Source organism: Oncorhynchus masou, chromosome 22 (assembly GCF_036934945.1).
Source record: "Oncorhynchus masou masou isolate Uvic2021 chromosome 22, UVic_Omas_1.1, whole genome shotgun sequence".
Taxonomy (NCBI): domain Eukaryota; kingdom Metazoa; phylum Chordata; class Actinopteri; order Salmoniformes; family Salmonidae; genus Oncorhynchus; species Oncorhynchus masou.
Window position 1 is genome coordinate 1,969,571 of NC_088233.1, and position 24,200 is coordinate 1,993,770.

The following is a 24,200-nucleotide window of genomic DNA, read 5'->3' on the forward strand; positions in this document are numbered from 1 at the left end:
TCGGTAACACTTTACTTGGAACCTAGTGTCATAGCACGTTATGGAACGGTCATAACCATGTCATAATGTGTCATAGCACGTTATGGAACGGTCATAACCATGTCATAATGTGTCATAGCACATTATGGAACGGTCATAACCATGTCATAATGTGTCATAGCACGTTATGGAACGGTCATAACCATGTCATAATGTGTCATAGCACGTTATGTAACGGTCATAACCATGTCATAATGTGTCATAGCACGTTATGGAACGGTCATAACCATGTCATAATGTGTCATAGCACGTTATGGAACGGTCATAACCATGTCATAATGTGTCATAGCACGTTATGGAACGGTCATAACCATGTCATAATGTGTCATAGCACGTTATGGAACGTCATAACCATGTCATAATGTGTCATAGCACGTTATGTAACGGTCATAACCATGTCATAATGTGTCATAGCACGTTATGGAACGGTCATAACCATGTCATAATGTGTCATAGCACGTTATGGAACGGTTATAACCATGTCATAATGTGTCATAGCACGTTGTGGAACGGTCATAACCATGTCATAATGTGTCATAGCACGTTATGGAACGGTCATAACCATGTCATAATGTGTCATAGCACGTTATGGAACGGTCATAACCATGTCATAATGTGTCATAACACATATATTTATCTTCATTGTAAAGGGTTTAAACACAGTTTCCCATGCTTGTTCAATGAACCATAAACAATTAATGAACATGCACCTGTGGAACGGTCGTTAAGACACTAACAGCTTACAGACGGTAGGCATTTAAGGTCACAGTTATGAAAATTTAGGACACTAAAGAGGCCTTTCTACTGACTCTGAAAAACACCAAAAGAAAGATGCCCAGGGTCCCCGCTCATCTGCGTGAACGTGCCTTAGGCATGCTGCAAGGAGGCATGAGGACTGCAGATGTGGCCAGGGCATTAAATTGCAATGTTCGTACTGTGAGACGCCTAAGACAGCGCTACAGGGAGACGGGACGGACGGCTGATTGTCCTCACAGTGGCAGACCACGTCTAACAACACCTACACAGGATCGGTACATTCGAACATCACACCTGCGGGACATGTACAGGATGGCAACAACAACTGCTCGATTTGGACGTGGAGGGTCCGTCATGGTCTGGGGCGGGGTGTGTCACAGCATCATCGGACTGAGCTTGTTGTCATTGCAGGCAATCTCAACGCTGTGCATTTACAGGGAAGAGATCCTCCTCCCTCATGTGGCACCCTTCCTTCAGGCTCATCCTGACATGACCCTCCAGCATGACAATGCCGCCAGCCATACTGCTCGTTCTGTGCGTGAATTGCTGCGAGACAGGAATGTCAGTGTTCTGCCATGGCCAGCGAAGAGCCCGGATCTCAATCCCATTGAGCATGTCTGGGACCTGTTGGATCGGAGGATGAGGGCTAGGGCCATTCCCCCCAGAAATGTCTGGGAACTTGCAGGTGCCTTGGTGGAAGAGTAGGGTAACATCTCACAGCAAGAACTGGCAAATCTGGTGTAGTCCATGAGGAGGAGATGCACTGCAGTACTTAATGCAGCTGGTGGCCACACAAGATAATGACTGTTACTTTTGATTTTGACCCCCTCTTTGTTCAGGGACACATTATTCAATTTCTGTTAGTCACATGTATGTGGGACTTGTTCAGTTGATGTCTCAGTTGTTGAATCTTGTTATGTTCATACAAATATTTACACGTTAAGTTTGCTGAAAGTTGACAATGAGAGAAGGTTTATTTTTTTGCTGAGTTTATATTCGTTATTTTATGGCTGGTTGTGACACCTGGTTAATATAAATATATTTGATATAATAAATAAAGGTCATTGTGTTTGTTTGTTTCCTCAGGAAAACCAGTGACTTTCCCACGGGAGTCTGGAATGATCTGTAAAGTGGATGGTGCCTTATCCTGCTGGCCCATGTGAGGGCCATCCCTGTCAAACCCCATCGCCTTCTATCTACTGTAGCTTCTATCTAATGTACCTTCTATCTACTGTACCTTCTACTGTACCTTCTATCTACAGTACATTACCTTCCATCTACTGTACCTTCTATCTACTGTACCTTCTATCTACTGTACCTTCTATCTACTGTACCTTCTATCTGCTGTACCTTCTATCTGCTGTACCTTCTATCTACTGTACCTTCTATCTACAGTACATTACCTTCCATCTACTGTACCTTCCATCTACAGTACATTACCTTCCATCTACTGTACCTTCCATCTACTGTACCTTCCATCTACTGTACCTTCCATCTACTGTACCTTCCATCTACTGTACCTTCCATCTACTGTACCTTCTCTTCCATCTACTGTACCTTCTATCTACTGTACCTTCTATCTACTGTACCTTCTATCTACTGTACTTTCTATCTACTGTACCTTCTATCTACAGTACATTACCTTCCATCTACTGTACCTTCTATCTACAGTACATTACCTTCCATCTACAGTACCTTCCATCTACAGTACCTTCCATCTACAGTACCTTCCATCTACTGTACCTTCCATCTACTGTACCTTCCATCTACTGTACCTTCCATCTACTGTACCTTCCATCTACTGTACCTTCCATCTACTGTACCTTCCATCTACTGTACCTTCTACTGTACCTTCCATCTACTGTACCTTCTACTGTACCTTCTATCTACTGTACCTTCTATCTACAGTACATTACCTCTTATCTACTGTACCTTCTATCTACAGTACATTACCTTCTATCTACAGTACATTACCTCTTATCTACTGTACCTTCCATCTACTGTACCTTCTATCTACTGTACCTTCTATCTAATGTACCTTCTCTACTGTACCTTCTATCTACTGTACATTCTCTTCCATCTACTGTACCTTCTACTGTACCTTCTATCTACTGTACCTTCCATCTACAGTACCTTCCATCTACAGTACCTTCTATCTACAGTACCTTCCATCTACTGTACCTTCTATCTACTGTACCTTCCATCTACTGTACCTTCCATCTACTGTACCTTCTATCTACTGTACCTTCTATCTACTGTACATTACCTTCTATCTACAGTACATTACCTTCCATCTACATTACCTTCCATCTACAGTACCTTCCATCTACAGTACCTTCCATCTACAGTACCTTCCATCTACTGTACCTTCCATCTACAGTACCTTCCATCTACTGTACCTTCTATCTACTGTACCTTCTATCTACTGTACCTTCTATCTAATGTACCTTCTCTACTGTACCTTCTATCTACTGTACCTTCTATCTACAGTACATTACCTTCCATCTACTGTACCTTCTATCTACTGTACCTTCTATCTAATGTACCTTCTCTACTGTACCTTCTATCTACTGTACCTTCTATCTACAGTACATTACCTTCCATCTACTGTACCTTCTATCTACTGTACCTTCTATCTACTGTACCTTCTATCTACAGTACAGTACCTTCCATCTACAGTACCTTCCATCTACAGTACCTTCCATCTACAGTACCTTCCATCTACAGTACCTTCTATCTACTGTACCTTCTATCTACTGTACCTTACCTTCCATCTACAGTACCTTCTATCTACTGTACCTTCTACTGTACCTTCTATCTACTGTACCTTCTATCTACTGTACCTTCTATCTACTGTACCTTCTATCTACTGTACCTTCTATCTACAGTACATTACCTTCCATCTACAGTACCTTCCATCTACAGTACCTTCCATCTACTGTACCTTCTATCTACTGTACCTTCTATCTACAGTACCTTCCATCTACTGTACCTTCTATCTACTGTACCTTCTATCTACTGTACCTTCTATCTACTGTACCTTCTATCTACTGTACCTTTTATCTACAGTACATTACCTTCCATCTACAGTACCTTCCATCTACAGTACCTTCCATCTACTGTACCTTCTATCTACTGTACCTTCTATCTACAGTACCTTCCATCTACTGTACCTTCTATCTACTGTACCTTCTATCTACTGTACCTTCTATCTACTGTACCTTCTATCTACAGTACATTACCTTCCATCTACAGTACCTTCCATCTACAGTACCTTCCATCTACTGTACCTTCCATCTACTGTACCTTCCATCTACAGTACCTTCCATCTACTGTACCTTCTATCTACTGTACCTTCTATCTACTGTACCTTCTATCTACTGTACCTTCTATCTAATGTACCTTCTCTACTGTACCTTCTATCTACTGTACCTTCTATCTACAGTACATTACCTTCCATCTACAGTACCTTCCATCTACAGTATCTTCCATCTACAGTACCTTCCATCTACAGTACCTTCCATCTACAGTACCTTCCATCTACAGTACCTTCCATCTACTGTACCTTCTATCTACTGTACCTTCTATCTACTGTACCTTACCTTCCATCTACAGTACCTTCTATCTACTGTACCTTCTACTGTACCTTCTATCTAATGTACCTTCTATCTACTGTACCTTCTATCTACTGTACCTTCTATCTACTGTACCTTCTATCTACAGTACATTACCTTCCATCTACAGTACCTTCCATCTACAGTACCTTCCATCTACTGTACCTTCTATCTACTGTACCTTCTATCTACTGTACCTTCTATCTACTGTACCTTCTATCTACTGTACCTTCTATCTACAGTACATTACCTTCTATCTACAGTACATTTCCTTCCATCTACAGTACCTTCTATCTACTGTACCTTCTACTGTACCTTCTATCTACAGTACATTACCTTCTATCTACAGTACAGTACCTTCCATCTACAGTACCTTCCATCTACAGTACCTTCTATCTACTGTACCTTCTATCTACAGTACCTTCTATATACAGTACTTTCTATCTACTGTACCTTTTTACAGTACAGTACCTTCTATCTACAGTACATTACCTTCTATCTACAGTACCTTCTATCCACAGTACTTTCTATCTACTGTACCTTTTTACAGTAGTGCCTTCTATCTACAGTACAGTACCTTCTATCTACAGTACCTTTCTACAGTACAGTACCTTCTATCTACAGTACCTTTCTACAGTACCTTCTATCTACAGTACAGTACCTTCTATCCACAGTACCTTCTATCTACTGTACCTTTCTACAGGACAGTACCTTCTATCTACTGTAACAGTACCTTCTATCCACAGTGCCTTCTATCTACAGTACAGTGCCTTCTATCTACAGTACAGTGCCTTCTATCTACAGTACAGTGCCTTCTATCTACAGTACAGTGCCTTCTATCTACAGTACAGTGCCTTCTATCTACAGTACAGTGCCTTGTGATAGAAGGCACTACAGTACAGTGCCTTCTATCTACAGTACAGTGCCTTCTATCTACAGTACAGTGCCTTCTATCTACAGTACAGTGCCTTCTATCTACAGTACAGTGCCTTCTATCTACAGTACCTTCATATTATACAGTACAGTGCCTTCTATCTACAGTACCTTCATATTATACAGTACAGTACCTTCTATCTACAGTACCTTCGAATTATACAGTACAGTACCTTCAGAAAGTATTCACACCCCTTGACTTTTACCACATTTTGTTGTGTTGCAAAGTGGGATTAAAATGGATTGAATTGCCTTTTTTGTTGTTGTAAACGATCTATACAAAATACTCAAATAAAATTATGGAAAATTAAACACTAATGTATATTGACTAGATAAGTATTCAACATCCTGAGTCAACACGTTACAATCACCTTTGGCAGCAATTAAAGCAGTGAGTCTTTCTGGGTAAATTGGTAAAGCTTTGCACGTCTGGATTGTACAATATTTTTCCATTATACTTCCAAAGATTCTTCATGTGTTGTTAATCATTGCTAGACTGCCATTTTCAAGTCTTGCCATAGATTTTCATGTAAGTCAAAACTGTAACTAGGCCACTCAGTAACATTCAATGTGCTCTTGGTAAGCAACTCCAGTGTATATTTGCAGACTGAACCAAGTTTTCCTCTAGGATTTTGCCGGGGGCTTAGCTCTATTACGTTTCTTTTTATCCTGAAAAACTCCTTAGTCCTTGCCGATGACAAGCATATCCATAACATCATGCAGCCACCACCATGCTTGAAAATATGAAGAGTGGTACTCAGTGTTGTGTTGGATTTGCCCCGAACATAATTTCTGTGCCACATTTTTTTTTTTGCAGTATTGCTTTATTGCCTTGTTTGCCAACAGGATGCATGTTTTGGAAAATGTTTATTCTGTACAGGTTTCCTTCTTTTCATTCTGTCAGTTAGGTTAGTATTGTGGAGTAACTACAAAGTTGTTAATCCATCCTCAGTTTTCTCTAATCCCAGTCATTAAACTCTGTAACTGTTTTAAAGTCACCATTGGCCTCATGGTGAAATCCCTGAACGGTTTCCTTCCTCTCTGGCAACTGAGTCCCAAATGGCATCCTATTCCCTTTATAAAGTAAGTAGCCTTGTCTGAACCAGATTGTCCCATAGGGCAGGAGCCTGTCTCCTGTTTCTGTAGCGTGAGGCAGCTTGATGTACAACTCCACCCCCTGGAAAGGACGCTAGCCTATCGCAGGGCCCATAGCCCAAAGTAACGCACAATAGACTGCCATTTGGGGCTCATTGTTATTCCTGGTTTATTCATGCACTGGAAATTATTTTCTGTGTATAAGAAGGATTTCATCTATTGTGCTTAAACCATGTATTTAGTGTGACTTGATTTGCCATTCACATCTCAGTAAATGTACTGTATGTTTGTAGAGATGGATCAGATGCCTTTTTATACTGATGTACTTAAAACTGCAATAAAGTATACATTTGGTATGAGAACATTTACTTTTTCGTGAGTGATATTTTTCATTAAAACATCTTGCAGTATGGACTCATTGGAAAATGAAAGAAGATATTGTGTATTGCAATTATTTTGACCATACATACCTAATATTTCAACCCACCTAAGCGTTGTGTCTTTTATCGTAGCAGACCTCAAACAAAAAACAAAGATGCATTTTCCTCCATTTTTGTTGCATGGCTTGTAAAAGGAGATTTTGTTTTCTTCAACTGTGATAAAGATATTTTCCTGAGCCTTAATCTCTAAACATGCGTAGACTTGAATAATATTAGACTGGCTGTTATATGAATAACATCAAAACATTTTTTAGATATAGCCTACAGTTTACTATGGTGCAGGGATCATCAACTCGATTCAGCTGGGGAAGGATTGTTTTATTGAGTTGATGGTCAAGGGAAGAAGCCTAAAGAGATATGTTTAACTAAAACATTTGAAACCTTGCTTACGTTTGTCTACGACCACATCGTGTCTCTCTATTTAGCGTGGGAATACTTGAACAGATGTCTTAAATTAAAATCACTTAGAGCTGATTGACTTGTTTTTTTAATGTCCAACAATGAAAATTCCACACACAAAAAAATCAGGTTTGGGGATAAACGCCGAAAATAAGGTCTGAGGTTAACACAGGTTTATGAGATCTTATACGTTTAGTTATATCAGATAATATTATTCCGTTAACATGACCTTTATGAAATAGCAAGCATTTATGTGCTTTAAGGCGGAGTTAGTGCAGACAAAAAGACGCCAACAGAGAGAGATAGTAACGGCGTCCTTTTGTTGGGACTCCTCCATGGTTCGTTGGGCAACGTCTATATATTTAACCTTCATTGTTATATTTTTATTAAGGATTCATTTATTTATTTTATTTCACCTTTATTTAACCAGGTAGGCAAGTTGAGAACAAGTTCTCATTTACAATTGCGACCTGGCCAAGATAAAGCAAAGCAGTTCGACACATACAACGACACAGTTACACATGGAGCAAAACAAACATACAGTCAATAATACAGTAGAAACAAGTCTAAATACGATGTGAGCAAATGAGGTGAGATAAGGGGGGTAAAGGCAAAAAAAGGCCACGGTGGCAAAGTAAATACAGAGAACTGGAAGGAGAGGCGGCTAAAGAAAGAATTGGTTTTGGGGGTGACCAGAGATATACCTGCTGGAGCGTGTGCTACAGGTGGGAGATGCTATGGTGACCAGCGAGCTGAGATAATGGGGGACTTTACCTAGCAGGGTCTTGTAGATGACATGGAGCCAGTGGGTTTGGCGATGAAGCGAGGGCCAGCCAACGAAAGCGTACAGGTCGCAGTGGTGGGTAGTATATGGGGCTTTGGTGACAAAACGGATGGCACTGTGATAGGCTGCATCCAATTTATTGAGTAGGGTATTGGAGGCTATTTTGTAAATGACAAGTCGAGGATTGGTAGGATGGTCAGTTTTACAAGGGTATGTTTGGCAGCATGAGTGAAGGATGCTTTGTTGCGAAAAAGGAAGCCAATTCTACATTTAACTAAAAAATAAATAAATAAATAGTAACGGCGTCCTTTTGTTGGGACTCCTCCATGGTTCGTTGGACAACGTCTATATATTTAACCTTCATTATTATGTGTTTTATTTAGGATTCATACTGAGACCAATGTTTCTTTTACAGATGCCCTGAATTACAGAAAATACACACGTCAAAATATAAAAATAAAATATAAAATACAAACACATTCATCAGTAATAAGGTCCTCAACCATCTTTCTGAATTGGCCTAGCGGCACCAAAGCATCACGCTTAAGAAGATTGTTTCCACAAATAAGGTGCAAAAAAAACAACGGAAAACTGATTTACTTAACTCAGTAGAGCCCAAAGGAATTTCCAGAGTTACGTTAGCTATCCTTGAGACAGGGTGTGGTAACTCTTATGTCTGATGTTTAGTAATGTTTGGTACAGTTTCATTTTTTTGGTAAAATGGCTTTTTATAAATTAAGACATAGCAATGTATCAACCTACATGACATCGTTGAGGTCCAAGCAACTTTCTGGATGAGAATGCAGTGATGAGTACTAAAATTGTCGCACGGAGAAAATGAATGGCGTTTTTTGGATAAACGTTGAAGGTATTTGGTAAACACAGGTGTAGGAGATATACGTTTTGTTCTATGATATAATCTCAATCAGCTAACGTCACATTTAGTTAATTTTAAAGAAATTATGTAATATAGAAATAAAAATACATATAAAGCACGTAAAGGCTTCATAATTCATACAGCTCATGTCAACTGACTGCTAATTACATCGTAGAACAAACGGTATTTAACAGCTCCTATTACCCCTGTGTTAACCTCAGACTTTATTCCCGAGGTTTAACGCCAAATAGCACTATCCGGAAGAAGAAACAAAAACCCTCTCCTACGATTGGATGGTTTGAATCATGAAAAGAATCAGTGATTCCGCCCCTAGACACTTCCTCTTTAAATGTGATTGGTCAGTTGGAAGACAGTTTTGGAACATTGTAAACGGTTTTCAGCGGGTGTTGAAGTCAAGTAGGACTAACGTTACTTTGTTGTGGTTGTGCAGAGAAATACATGGCGTATTTTACCATTTAATATATATATTTTTTGTTGATCAAGATTGTTGAAGTCATCTGCTATTGAAGCGAAACGGATTTTTATTTTTTCTCGAAAACTGGAGTAATTTTATGGTATGGGAATTTTATTTGGCTATCGTTAGCTAGCTTCATTAGACATCTTTTCACGTTGACTGAAAATCTCAACAACAAAAACTCGCTAGATTGCTAAAACAACACTGCTATCTTTGTTTCTTCAACATGATCTGATTTTACTTTGCATATTATTACAGGATATATATGTTGCGAGCTGCTAACAAAAGTTGTCCGGGAGACTGGTTACGTTAATAAGTAGTTAGCTACTGTAGCAAGCCTCAGTCCAACGTTACTTGAGTTTGCGGAAATGCGCGGGTTTAGCTCGAAAATTCAAAAATGGTAGCTAGTTATAGTTCGCTACCTAGTAAGCCATTTTGTTACTGCAAGCAAGGTGTCAATGAACATTTGGTTAAATGTAACTTTTTTGTGGGCAATGTTTGAGTTATTGTATTGGATTGTCTGGAATGGTTGTCGTGTCACTTCGCCCCCCCCTGCATGTGTCTTTGTGTCAGATGTCTCGACTTGTACAATTTTTTTGGCCTTCCTTGTTAAAATGTAACTGCTTGCCAATTTAGTTAGAGCGATAGAGTTTTGTGGGAGGTTTCACCATCCCATCAAACGTTTAAAAACGATTTATTCTTTCCTCCTTTTTTTTTCACCAGGTCGCAACCATGACCTCTGTACTGTCGTCGACGCATAACCTGATGCAGATGTTTGATGGGAAGATTCAGGAGTTCGTCGACGAAATAGAAAATGTCCACATGGTGTGGCTCGAGGAGATCCAACAGGAAGCCAACCGCATGTTTTCAAGGTAGGAGGATTGAAGTGTACAGGGAAAAAACGACCCTATCAGAATCAAATCCATTGCGGGCTGACTCCTAGTCATTTGTGTCGTAATTTTTTCAAACTGTACCCTTAAAGCATTATACAAACACGGTACATATAGTTGATTGGATTAAAATGCATAGTATGTGTTTATGGAAAAAATACACTAAAAAACTAGCGGTCGACCAAACCTTTTTAGTTTTATTGGCATGCTTTTGCTCATAATGAGTGTTACTACTTCCGGCGCTGACAGAGATGGCCGCCTCGCTTCGCGTTCCTAGGAAGCTATGCAGTTTTTGTTTTTTTACGTGTTATTTCTTACATTAGTACCCCAGGTCATCTTAGGTTTCATTACATACAGTCGAGAAGAACTACTGTATATAAGATCAGCGTCAACTCACCATCAGTAAGACCAAGAATATGTTTTTCGCGACGCGGATCCTGTGTTCTGCCTTACAAACAGGACAACGGAATGGATCGCATGCAGCGACCCCAAAAAAACGACTCAGAAAAAGAGGGAAACGAGGTGGTCTTCTGGTCAGACTACGGAGACGGGCACATCGTGCCCCACTTCCTAGCATTCTTCTTGCCAATGTCCAGTCTCTTGACAACAAGGTTGATGAAATCCGAGCAAGGGTAGCATTCCAGAGGGACATCAGAGACTGTAACGTTCTGTGCTTCACGGAAACATGGCTTACTGGAGAGACGCTATCCGAAGCGGTGCAGCCAACGGGTTTCTCCACGCATCGCGCCGACAGAAACAAACACCTTTCTGGTAAGAAGAGGGGTGGGGCGTATGCCTTATGTCTAACGAGGCATGGTGCAATGAAAGAAACATACAGGAACTCAAATCCTTCTGTTCACCTGATTTAGAATTCCTCACAATCAAATGTAGACCGCATTATCTACCAAGAGAATTCTCTTCGATTATAATCACAGCCGTATATATCCCCCCCCCCCAGCAGACACATCGATGGCTCTGAACAAACTTTATTTAACTCTTTGCAAACTGGAAACCATTTATCCGGAGGCTGCATTCATTGTTGCTGGGGATTTTAACAAGGCTAATCTGAAAACAAGACTCCCTAAATTTTATCAGCATATCGATTGCGCAACCAGGGGTGGAAAAAACTTGGATCACTGTTACTCTAACTTCTGCGACGCAGAAGAAGCTCTCACGCTGAGGTCTGTCCAACGCTGGTCCGACCAAGCTGACTCCACACTCCAAGACTGCTTCCATCACGTGGACTGGGACATGTTTCGTATTGCGTCAGATAACAACATTGACGAATACGCTGATTCGGTGTGCGAGTTCATTAGAACGTGCGTTGAAAATGTCGTTCCCATAGCAACGATTAAAACATTCCCTAACCAGAAACCGTGGATTGATGGCAGCATTCGCGTGAAACTGAAAGCGTGAACCACTGCTTTTAATCAGGGCAAGGTGTCTGGTAACATGACTGAATACAAACAGTGCAGCTATTCCCTCCGTAAGGCTATCAAACAAGCTAAGCGTCAGTACAGAGACAAAGTAGAATCTCAATTCAACGGCTCAGACACAAGAGGCATGTGGCAGGGTCTACAGTCAATCACGGACTACAGGAAGATATCCAGCCCAGTCACGGACCAGGATGTCTTGCTCCCAGGCAGACTAAATAACTTTTTTGCCCGCTTTGAGGACAATACAGTGCCACTGACACGGCCTGCAACGGAAACATGCGGTCTCTCCTTCACTGCAGCCGAGGTGAGTAAAACATTTAAACGTGTTAACCCTCGCAAGGCTGCAGGCCCAGACAGCATACCCAGCCGCGCCCTCAGAGCATGCGCAGACCAGCTGGCTGGCGGTCCGCCCCCAGGTGGTGAGGGTAGGTAACAACATCTCCTCCCCGCTGATCCTCAACACTGGGGCCCCACAAGGGTGCGTTCTGAGCCCTCTCCTGTACTCCCTGTTCACCCACGACTGCGTGGCCACGCACGCCTCCAACTCAATCATCAAGTTTGCGGACGACACAACAGTGGTAGGCTTGATTACCAACAACGACGAGACGGCCTACAGGGAGGAGGTGAGGGCCCTCGGAGTGTGGTGTCAGGAAAATAACGTCACACTCAACGTCAACAAAACTAAGGAGACGATTGTGGACTTCAGGAAACAGCAGAGGGAACACCCCCCTATCCACATCGATGGAACAGTAGTGGAGAGAGTAGCAAGTTTTAAGTTCCTCGGCATACACATCACAGACAAACTGAATTGGTCCACTCACACAGACAGCATCGTGAAGAAGGCGCAGCAGCGCCTCTTCAACCTCAGGAGGCTGAAGAAATTCGGCATGTCACTAAAAGCACTCACAAACTTCTACAGATGCACAATCGAGAGCATCCTGGCGGGCTGTATCACCGCTTGGTATGGCAACTGCTCCGCCCACAACCGTAAGGCTCTCCAGAGGGTAGTGAGGTCTGCACAACGCATCACCGGGGGCAAACTACCTGCCCTCCAGGACACCTACACCACCCGATGTTACAGGAAGGCCATAAAGATCATCAAGGACATCAACCACCCGAGCCACTGCCTGTTCACCCCGCTATCATCCAGAAGGCGAGGTCAGTACAGGTGCATCAAAGCTGGGACCGAGAGACTGAAAAACAGCTTCTATCTCAAGGCCATCAGACTGTTAAAAAGCCACCACTAACATTGAGTGGCTGCTGCCAACACACTGACTCAACTCCAGCCACTTTAAGAATGGGAAATGATGTAAATATATCGCTAGCCACTTTAAACAATGCTACCTTATATAATGTTACTTACCCTACATTATTCATCTCATATGCATACGTATATACTGTACTCTATATCATCGACTGCATCCTTATGTAATACATGTATCACTAGCCACTTTAACTATGCCACTTTGTTTACATACTCATCTCATATGTATATACTGTTCTCGATACCATCTACTGTATCTTGCCTATGCTGCTCTGCACCATCACTCATTCATATCTTTATGTACATATTCTTTATCCCCTTACACTGTGTATAAGAAATTAGTTTTGGAATTGTTAGTTAGATTACTTGTTGGTTATTACTGCATTGTTGGAACTAGAAGCACAAGCATTTCGCTACACTCGCATTAACATCTGCTAACCATGTGTATGTGACAAATAAAATTTGATTTGAAAAAAAAAAAACAGCAGTGCTGCAGTTCTTGATCACAAACCTGTGCGCATGGCACCTACTACCATACCCCAGCACTTCAATCTTTTGTCTTGCCCCGTTCACCCTCTGAATGGCACACACACACAATTTACTGTCTCAATTGTCTCGAGACTAAAAAAAGTCCTGTTTTAACCTGTCTCCTCCTTCTTCAATCAGTGTAGATGAAGTGGATTTAACAGGTGACATCAATAAGGGATCATAGCTTTCACCTGGTCAGTCTGTCATGGAAAGAGCAGGTGTTCTTAATGTTTTGTATATTCACAACAACAAAATATTCTCCAGAGCCATTCACATTTTTTTTCCTTTCCTGTCTCAGTGACTTCAGTGCGGAGCCAGAACTGATGCCAAAGACTCCATCACAGAAGAAGAAGAGCAACCGTAGGAAGCGTCTATCCGTGGGTCAGAATGAGAACCGCACCAAGAGGCGGTAGGTTATTCTGTTAATTTATTCTACTACAGTAGGTTCCAGACAGAGCAGCCTTTTCATCGAGTTTCATCCGGTCATCATGTGACACAGTAATCAGAATCACCTTCATTCGCCAAGATCTTGTGCCAGGAATTTCACAATAAACAGAGTTAACGCCTTGACGAGACTGGTCCCACGTGTGCTCTTCATCCGTGCACATTATAATTTTACCTCACCAGACACGTTTAATGACACGCCGGTTTAAATACCAAAGCCAACTGTGAACCCACAATATTAATTTGAGGACAGGTTGAAACACGTATTTAGTTTGTTCTGTAAGATGAACAGTAAGTTGCTATTTTAACTGACATGCCTCTTTTTAGCTGGTTCTTTGAAAGAATGTTGATCCGAAGTCCTACAATATTGTGTTCCTCTAATCCTGACGACTAATCCACAACTAAAAAGGGAAATTTAACTCACAAATAAAATGGGAGACTACTCAAAACAAACTCTTCTTAATTAATCTGTCCTCGTTCATCTTTTAAGCACCCTCGTGGGTTTGTGTCTTTGTGAATACCAATGATGTCTGCGATAATGCCTCCGGTCTGCTATAATGCTGTCTTTGTCTTCCCTGCAGCTTCTCAAAGGGCAAACGCAGTAACCTGCGTCGCTCCTCCGTGTCCACCTCCCTGAGCCTGATAGCAGAGGATGGCGGAGGATCTCCGGTCACGCTGGAAGAGATAGTCAAGCCCCCTCGTTCCCGCAGAGCCAAACAGACGACCCAGCCCGAGGCGGCGCCACCCGTATGCAGCACCCGCAGAGGAGCTGCTCCGACCACCAACTCTCAGCCAGAGGAGATGGAGTGCGAGGCTCCTGGCAAACACATCCAGGAGGAGAGGACGCAGCCAGAGGAAGCTGAGAGTAAGACAGAGTCGTTCAGCTCTGTCGCCTCCCAGCCCCACTGTCTAACACCCCCTCAGACTCAGGGTCACATAGCTGAAGCCATAGTCAAGATCTCGTCCTCGGAGCGGCGTTCTGCAGATCTCCAGATGAGCCCCAACCCAGAGCGCTCTCCAAGCCGCACCGCCACTAAGATAGCCATCGCTGCCGGCACCATGCCCCCTGGTCCCAGGCGGAGCTCCGTGAGACATTCCCTGACCATGCGGCGCTCCCTGGCAGGGCTGAGACACAGCATGACCCAGGAGTCTGTCCGCAGAGCCTCCAGGAGATCCTTCCTGAAGAAGAAGGCTCTTATGGGTAGCTCCACCTGCAGCAGTAACGTCAGCGGGCATGGTGAGTGGCGAGATGTGACCTAACATTGTGCCATTTATACCTTGGCTGGAGTATGTGACGTGGGCACTGGAGGCTGCTGAGGGGAGGACGGCTCGTACTAATTCCTGGAATGGAGTCAATGGAGTGGGGGCATCCATTGACTCTATTCCATTCATTTATCATAAGCCGGTCCTCTGGATGTGAGCGATATGGTTTGGTGTGCATTTGGTTTCATACCAGTCAGATACTAATTTACTGCTTCAGAGTGAGTTGAGTGTGCTTTTTTTAATGTATATATGTATGTATATATGTATGTATATATGTACATATACATACATGTGTATATATATATATATATACATGTGTATATGTATGTGTATGTGTATGAATGTGTTCTTAACTGACTTGCCTGGTTAAATAAAGGTAAAAAATTATATATATATATATATTTTTTACCTTTATATATATATATATATAATTAAGCACCCTCGTGGGTTTGTGTCTTTGTGAATACCAATGATGTCTGCTATATATATATATATATATATATATATAAAAAAAAAATTTTTTTACCTTTATTTAACCAGGCAAGTCAGTTAAGAACACATTCTTATTTTCAATGACGGCCTAGGAACAGTGGGTTAACTGAACGACAGATTTGTACCTTGTCCACTCGGGTTTGAACTCACAACCTTCCGGTTACTAGTCCAACGCTCTAACCACTAGGCTACCCTGCCGCCCCAGGGTAGCCTAGTCCATATTAGCCCTTGACAATGTAATGGTATATACTGTGCTAATAAATGATAGCATTGTGTTGTCTGCCTGCTGTAGAAGATGTGTGGATGGAAACTGATGGACATGAGGTCCAGGTTCAGACTGATGGGTGAGTGATCACATTTATTAGCCCTATTTTAGTGTGTTTTATCAAACATTGTCTTGTCTTTAAACACGTCTGTTGTGGTGTAGGCTTGGCCAGTATACCGGGATATTTGGAAATAGCCATGAGATGGTTTTATATAGATAGATATCTCTATATACACTGCTCAAAAAAAAATAAAGGGAACACTAAAATAACACATCCTATATCTGAATGAAATTAAATATTCTTAATTTATTTTATTTTTTTAACATAGTTGAATGTGCTGACAACAATCACACAAATTATCAATGGAAATCAAATGTATCAACCCACAGAGGTCTGGATTTGGAGTCACACTCAAAATTAAAGTGGATTAAAAACACTACAGGCTGATCCAACGTTGATGTAATGTCCTTAAAACAAGTCAAAATTAGGCTCAGTAGTGTGTGTGGCCTCCACGTGCCTGCATGACCTCCCTACAACGCCTGGGCATGCTCCTGATGAGGTGGCGGATGGTCTCCTGAGGGATCTCCTCCCAGACCTGGACTAAAGCATCCGCCAACTCCTGGACAGTCTGTGGTGGATGGAGCGAGACATGATGTCCCAGATGTGCTCAATTGGATTCAGGTCTGGGGAACGGGCGGGCCAGTCCATAGCATCAATGCCTTCCTCTTGCAGGAACTGCTGACACACTCCAGCCACATGAGGTCCAGCATTGTCTTGCATTAGGAGGAACCCAGGGCCAACAGCACCAGCATATGGTCTCACAAGGGGTCTGAGGATCTCGTCTCGGTACCTAATGGCAGTCAGGCTACCTCTGGTGAGCACATGGAGGGCTGTGCGGCCCCCCAAAGAAATGCCACCCCACACCATGACTGACCCACCGCCAAACAAGGTCATGCTGGAGGATGTTGCAGGCAGCAGAACGTTCTCCACGGTGTCTCCAGACTCTCACATGTGCTCAGTGTGAACCTGTTTTCATCTGTGAAGAGCACAGGGCGCCAGTGGCGAATTTGTCAATCTTGGTGTTCTCTGGCAAATGCCAAACGTCCTGCACGGTGTTGGGCTGTAAGCACAACCCCCACCTGTGGACGTCGGGCCCTCATACCACCCTCATGGAGTCTGTTTCTGACCGTTTGAGCAGACACATGCACAAAGGCGGAGGTAGCGGTCCTGCTGCTGGGTTGTTGCCGTCCTACGGCCTCCTCCACGTCTCCTGATGTACTGGCCTGTCTCCTGGTAGCGCCTCCATTCTCTGGACACTACGCTGACAGACACAGCAAACCTTCTTGCCACAGCTCGCATTGATGTGCCATCCTGGATGAGCTGCACTACCTGAGCCACTTGTGTGGGTTGTAGACTCCGTCTCATGCTACCACTAGAGTGAAAGCACCGCCAGCATTCAAAAGTGACCAAAACATCAGCCAGGAAGCATAGGAACTGAGAAGTGGTCTGTGGTTATCACCTGCAGAACCACTCCTTTATTGGGGGTGTCTTGCTAATTGCCTATTTCCACCTGTTGTCTATTCTATTTGCACAACAGCATGTGAAATTTATTGTCAGTGTTGCTTCCTAAGTGGACAGTTTGATTTCACAGAAGTGTGAATGACTTGGAGTTATTTTATATTGTGTTTAAGTGTTACCTTTATTTTTTTGAGCTGTGTATGTGTGTGTGTGAATATTGATAGCTACTTTCTAAGGAAATACCTGCAGTCAACTTCTGCAATATGTTAAGAGATAAAGTAGATGGCCTTCTTCCTTTCACCTGTTACCGTAGTTCCCAGTGTTTTTGTTCACAAGCGCACACCTGCTTGTGAAACGTTTTTTTTTTTTTTTTTTTGTTACGGTGTGAGACTAATGAATACACCCGAGGTTATTCTGCATCTGATACGCTGTTGTGTATGACAGGGTGTTGTCAGAGGAGCCTACTAAGACTGACAGCCCAGCTCCTGAGACTTCTCCTGAGGTAGGAAACATCCACATTGTACCTGGATGGTACGTTTATCTAAAATATACATTCATATCAGGGCTCAATTCAGATGTTCCTCATTTACTTCCTGAAATGGAATAGAACCCCCAACCCTGATTTAGTCGTTGCTATCTAGCTCTACGGTTTGTCTGTTCCTTATGTAAATATCATAGTGAAATGATTCCCTAAACCCGTTTTGCGCAGGATAACACGGTGCAGAACCACCCGGGGGTTCTCAGTGTTACGGAGGTTCGTCGTTTCACTCGCTCCATGGCCCAGACCACTCCCACCGTGCCGCCGCCAGCCTCGATCATCAGCAAAGCCAAGACCGCCACTCCAGACTCTGGATCAGGTGCAGGCCGTCATTTCCTCACACACACTCATCAGCAAAGACTGGCACATGTACCGAAGCTGCACCACGTATATGCATTAATACCCCCCCATCTTCTGAATCATGCTTGTAACGTCAATAGGTTATAGCTATGCTTTAGAGAGAGAGGGCCATGTAGCCAACGTGTGTGCACACTGGCAAAGATGTTGACATGTTGGTGGTTAACAAGTTTGTGTTCTCCTAGATGGCAGTGGTAAGGAGCCAACGTCAAGTCTGGGTCCTCGGCTCAGTGCCAAGCGCAGGGCAGCTGCCGATGAATTCCAGAGCCCAAGGAAGAAGCCATCGCCCCCTGTCAAGAGCCAGAGTGTAAGATATTTTATTTATCTGTTATTTTACCGGGTAAGTTGACTGAACACGTTCTCATTTGCAGCAACGACCTGGGGGATGAATGAGCCAATTGTAAACTGGGGATTATTAGGTGACCATGATGGTTTGAGGGCCAGATTGGGAATTTAGCCAGGACACCGGGGTTAACAGCCCTACTACTCTTACCATAAGTAAGATATCAAGGCTTTTCTTCACAACAACTAGCTGTCTTTTACCTGGCATAGGACCTGCCAGTTCACCTAACGTGTGAATATATTAAGTGAAATCCCATTTTTTTTTATAGGTTTACGTTCTGAAGCAAGTGTTATTTTTCAAAAAATATCGTAAACGTTTACTTGCCATGAATAGACCCCTAATGTTGTCTACTGTAGGTGAGGCCCAACATGAGGTCGTTCCTCCACACGGTCCAGAAAAACCAGATGCTGATGATGACCCCCAGTTCTCTGGGTCGCAACACGGTCATGAAGTCCTTCATTAAACACACCACGCCGGGCAGAGCCGACCTCAAGGTTCGTTTACAGATCACTACTCATTTGAGGCTCCCCAATTTTGCGACGTGCTATTTCCTGAATAATTCCTGCCTTCGTGACCCCCCCCTCTGTTGTCATGATCATTTTGAGCCAAATGTTTAGGTAGTTTAAAAACAAATCACAATGTTACCAGACAACATATGTAGCCTTGTTAATTGATCTCTCTTTCCCTGTCCCCTCTACAGTCAGGCTGTGGTGTAGTGGTATGTATCATAGTGATGTGGTGTGGTGTTTGGTCTTTGTGCTCTAACTGGTACATGCCACTTGTCATCGTTCCCTCCCACACCACCTGAGTTAACGTTGGGTTCTAAGGGGCACAAAGGCTGGGGCTTTTGTGATTAGATTTCATCCGATTTATGTCTAACGTGTTTTAGGGCACCGACACACGTCAACCGGCTCTTTGCAAGAACATACGTTTGCCCTTCACTAACTAAATTTACATTATTGTTTTTTTTTCCCGCCTTAAATCTGTGTAGATGTCCTTGAGATGCATTTTCTTTCACCCTTGGTGCCTTTAGTTCCACATTAATATATATTATATATATTAATCTTATTCCCTCTTAATAGGCTCTCTTTCCATTTAAAATAATACTACCACAGATTTCACTCAGTCCCAAATGAGATGCCACTAGAATGTAAAATAAATATATATATATTTTATGCCATGTAACTATATCAGATTCTTAAGTGTAATTTTCTTCTAGGAACGAGAACGCCTGAAACTGGAAGCACTAAAGAAGAAGCAAGAGCAAGAAGACGAGAGGAAGAAGAAGATGGAGGAAGAGAAGAGGAGAAAACAGGAAGAGATGAAGAAGAAGCGGGATGAACGGCTGCGGAGGGTAGTTGAGGCCCGGGTGAAGGAAGAACAGAAAGAGGAAGAGAAGAAGAAGAAGATTGAGCAGAAAATGCTCCAGATTGACGAGAAACACGACAAGGTGAGCTGCTGACGCGAGGTGTTGACGAGAAACGCGGCAGGGCGAGGCGTTGACGAGAAACGCGGCAGGGCGAGGCGTTGACGAGAAACGCGGCAGGGCGAGGCGTTGACGAGAAACGCGGCGGGGCGAGGCGTTGACGAGAAACGCGGCGGCAGGGCGAGGCGTTGACGAGAAACGCGGCAGGGCGAGGCGTTGGCGAGAAACGCGGCAGGGCGAGGCGTTGGCGAGAAACGCGGCAGGGCGAGGCGTTGGCGAGAAACGCGGCAGGGCGAGGCGTTGGCGAGAAAGGCGGCGGGGCGGGCGGCGTTGAGGGCGGCGAAACGAGAAACGCGGGGCGAGGCGTTGACGCAGGGCGAAACGCAGGGGCGGGGCGAGGCGTTGACGAGAAACGCGGCGGGGCGAGGCGTTGACGAGAAACGCGGCAGGGCGAGGCGTTGACGAGAAACGCGGCGGGGCGAGGCGTTGACGAGAAACGCGGCGGGGCGAGGCTACTGTAATGGGGGTCCTGTTCATTTTGGGCACAAACCGCCTTGAAATGGAGTGTAAAGGGGAGATACTATCTGAACTTGTCCAATAGGAAACTTGTTTTACAAAAAACTATCTTCCCCCTGTTCCCGCAGCTGCGAGTGGAGCGCATGGCAGAGGAGAAAGCCAAGAAGAAGGTGGCCACCAAACGCCAGGAGGAGCTGGAACTGAGGAGGAAGATGGAGGAGGACGTCAGGAGGAAGAAGATTCAACAGTCTGTAAGACACTCCTGTTTTCTACTTTCTATTTATCAGTAGTAGTAGTAGTAGTATGATTTATTTTTTAGTGGGCAGATATAGGAGAGGTCGGTGGAATGCCGCCCATAGGGGAGGTAGAATCCGTACCCACTCTTGACCATTAATGTCCAAACTGCAGCAATGCCCGCTAGACCAGCCCCAATGACAGCCATTTTGTTTTATTTTTAATTTGAATGCCTCTTGAAGGTGCTGCATGTGGGGGGTTAAATGTTTGACCCTTGACCCAGGAGGAGGAGGAGAAGCGTCAGCAGGAGCTGCAGGCGAAGAGGAGAGCCGAAGAAGAACAGGAGAGGGCTCGTAAGATGACTGAGGCCCGACGAGCACTAGAGCTGAAGAAAGAACTAGAGAGGGAACTGGAGAGAGAGAGACAAGCATCTGCCGAGAGGTAGTTTTCCTGTTAACTTTTGATGAATGGAAGTGTTTATTTTCTTATGGAATTACGACAACTGTAAAATGGCTGACAACTGCTGATGTAAAATGGGCTTTAATAATTAATTAGTTTGATCTTCTATTAAACTGTTATTGTTGATGTTCGAAGTTTTGGACTGTGAATTGTTTGGTTTAATGTGGAGAAGGCCGTTGCTGAATATTGTGTCTGTTTCAGGGAGCGGGTCGAGCGAGAGAAGGCCATTGCTCTTCAGAGAGACATGGAGAAAGCTGCCCGGGAGAAGGAGAGGAGAGAGTTGGAGAAGAGGAAGAGGGTAAGTCTTCAACCATACCTGTCTTGTCTTGTTTGGATTAACCATTAATTTAACATGTCTGTACCTGTCTTAAACATTGTGTAGACTTGGTTTGAAGGTACTTTCAGATTTGTACATAACAAAAAGGTGATTAAAAGGTGTTAATATTGGGGACTTCGTACATGTACACTTTCTGTTAGAAGACATTAACGGCAGGTTGAAGTACTAATGAAATGTATTTCTTCTGTCAATAGGAGGAGCAACAGAGGCAGGCTGAGGAGGAGAGGCAGGCTGAGGAGGAGAGACAAGGCTGAGGAGGAGAGACAGCGAGAAGCTGAAAGACAGCGAGAAGCTGAGAGACTCGCTGAGAGACAGCTGAAAGAAGCTGAGAGACTCGCTGAGAGACAGCGAGAAGCTGCTAAGAGCCACCTGACTGCTGAAGTTCAGGTGAGAACACTTCTCTACTTTGACAGGTTAAAAAGTAGGACAGGGAGCATCAACTAGATCAACCCCGGGTCCATTTTTGTTTTTTGGGGGAGGTGGTCGTGGGGCCGGAAGATGATTACAAATAATGGGTTTAGTCCAAATTGACAGCAAGAAGCCCAAATGGATATTTGACTAAAACAGAATAATTTCAAACCTTGCTTACATGTGTATATGATCACATCTCTCTATTACGTGTGGGGATACCTGGGAACTGATTTCCTAAATTAAAAATGACTTGGTGCTGATTTCCTGGTGTCTTGTCCAACAATGACAGTTTGTTGGCCCGCCAGTAGGGGAAGATGTGGGATTGGCCCCAACCTATGACTATAACATCGAGGAGGGGGAGCTTGTGGTAACATGGCGCGTCCATTGTTTTGAATGTAAACATTTGTTTTTTCCTATTTGTTCCATGGGGCTGGAAGGAGTGGATGCCTATGGGGTTGTCAGTAATGATTTTCCTGATCTTTGCAAAGTGTTGTGAATCTCATTGGAGGATATTGATCCTGTGGTAGATTTCCAGACCGATGTTCGTGTGCACTTCTCTTGTTCCCGCCTGTAGGTGTTGAAGACGCCTGTAGGGAAGGGAGGAGTCCTCAACGTCACTGTGGATATCGAGGTATGGATCACACTGTCGTTAGAGTCATAGTCGGTAGAGCATGACTCTTGTAACGCCAGGGGTTGTTGGGTTCGATTCCCCGGGGCCACACCCATACGTAAAATGTACGCAAACTATGACTAAGTCGCTTTGGCTAAAAGCATCTGATAAATAGAAGTAGGAGATGAGGACTCTCAATATGATATACTCTACTGTTGCTGGACCTACTTTATCAGTCCAACCTTGGCTGGGTGTAGAAATCACACCAACTTGTCTATTTGAATTCTAAGAGAAGAAATGTCTGATTTGTCTTGTTGCCCTTGCAGCAATCTCCCCAGTCGTATGAGATCACTCCTAAGGGGGGGAACAAGCCCGTTGTGCTCAACACCAACCCTGAGGACTATGGGATGGATCAGAACAGTGATGACTCTACTGATGACGAATCGGCACCAAGGAAACCCATCCCCACATGGGCTGAGGGTACGTTTTACTGACTTTAGGCCTCCACACAAGGCCTCGTTTATGCTTTTCACTGTGCTTTAAAAAATAAAATAAAAAGTTTACCTTTATTTAACTAGGAAAGTCAAGAGTTCATGGTGCCATTGCTAACTAGCCATTAGCACAACGACTGGAAGCATGATGGCAAAGTGCTAGCTTTTATAACTACAAGACCCAAGGCCTTAGTCACGATGCTAAAGTGTGAACCCCTTCTTCCCTCCCCTCTAGGCAACCAGCTGAAGCAGTCTATGATGAAGCAATATTTTCATCCAGCTGACGTGGACTCTCACTACGGGGCGATTGAACCCCCAAAGCTGGATCGCATCTTCTGCAAGAGCAAACCTCGCTACTTTAAACGTACCAGCTCTGCTGTCTGGCACTCGCCGCCTCGAATGGGAGCTCTACCCCTTTAAGCACTGGGATAAAATGGTTTCATTTTTCATTTTGGTAATGTTTGTTCTTTCATGTATTATATTAAGATTCCTAGCTGGCGGACACTTGAAGGGAAGTGTAAGGAATATAGAACCTTTTTCTTTTTTAAAAATTCTTTTAAAAAATAAATCTTGTATAAATTGTTACATTTCTTCTGAATAAAATGGATCTAACATCTCCACAACTTTTGAAGATGGTCATTTAAAATAAAAGTTGACATGAAGTGAAATCCATTAAATACACCCAGCCAAGGTTGGACTGATAAAGTAGGTCCAGCAACATTCGAGTATATCAAGGATCACAACTTGAAGGTAACTGTACAACCAATTATTATTTTTATAAGGGACTGGGGGGGTAAAACATGAGCTACTCGTCTGTGCAGAAATACTAACCACACGTTATTCTATATAGTGTAATCTCATTTACAAATAAAATAAATTTTCTGCACATTGAAAAAGTCATCTGGCATATCTCATATATACAAGTAGCTCACAGATGTGAATAGATATAATCACTGTTTTTGCAT

General features: G+C 43.3%; 2 protein-coding genes across 2 annotated transcripts in view; both read left to right on the forward strand.

Moving 5' to 3' along the window:
• Positions 1 to 6,801, forward strand: part of pgghg (protein-glucosylgalactosylhydroxylysine glucosidase) — a 37,924-nt gene extending 31,123 nt beyond the window's left edge. The window contains exon 14 of the mRNA XM_064929082.1: positions 1,882 to 6,801. Coding sequence (XP_064785154.1) covers positions 1,882 to 1,958 — 77 coding nt within the window. The 3' untranslated portion in view covers positions 1,959 to 6,801. The remainder of the gene's footprint in view (positions 1 to 1,881) is intronic.
• A 2,500-nt stretch (positions 6,802 to 9,301) lies between these two features.
• incenp (inner centromere protein) lies at positions 9,302 to 23,858 on the forward strand. Its single transcript, XM_064929083.1, is given in 18 exon segments — positions 9,302 to 9,512; positions 10,136 to 10,284; positions 13,829 to 13,939; positions 14,556 to 15,211; positions 16,022 to 16,073; positions 17,958 to 18,015; positions 18,223 to 18,370; positions 18,594 to 18,715; positions 19,108 to 19,245; positions 19,971 to 20,201; positions 20,822 to 20,944; positions 21,211 to 21,368; positions 21,588 to 21,684; positions 21,918 to 21,967; positions 21,969 to 22,110; positions 22,709 to 22,765; positions 23,071 to 23,224; positions 23,471 to 23,858. Coding segments are annotated over 18 exon segments (2,634 nt in total). The 5' UTR covers positions 9,302 to 9,509; the 3' UTR covers positions 23,656 to 23,858.
• The last annotated feature ends 342 nt before the right edge of the window (positions 23,859 to 24,200 follow it).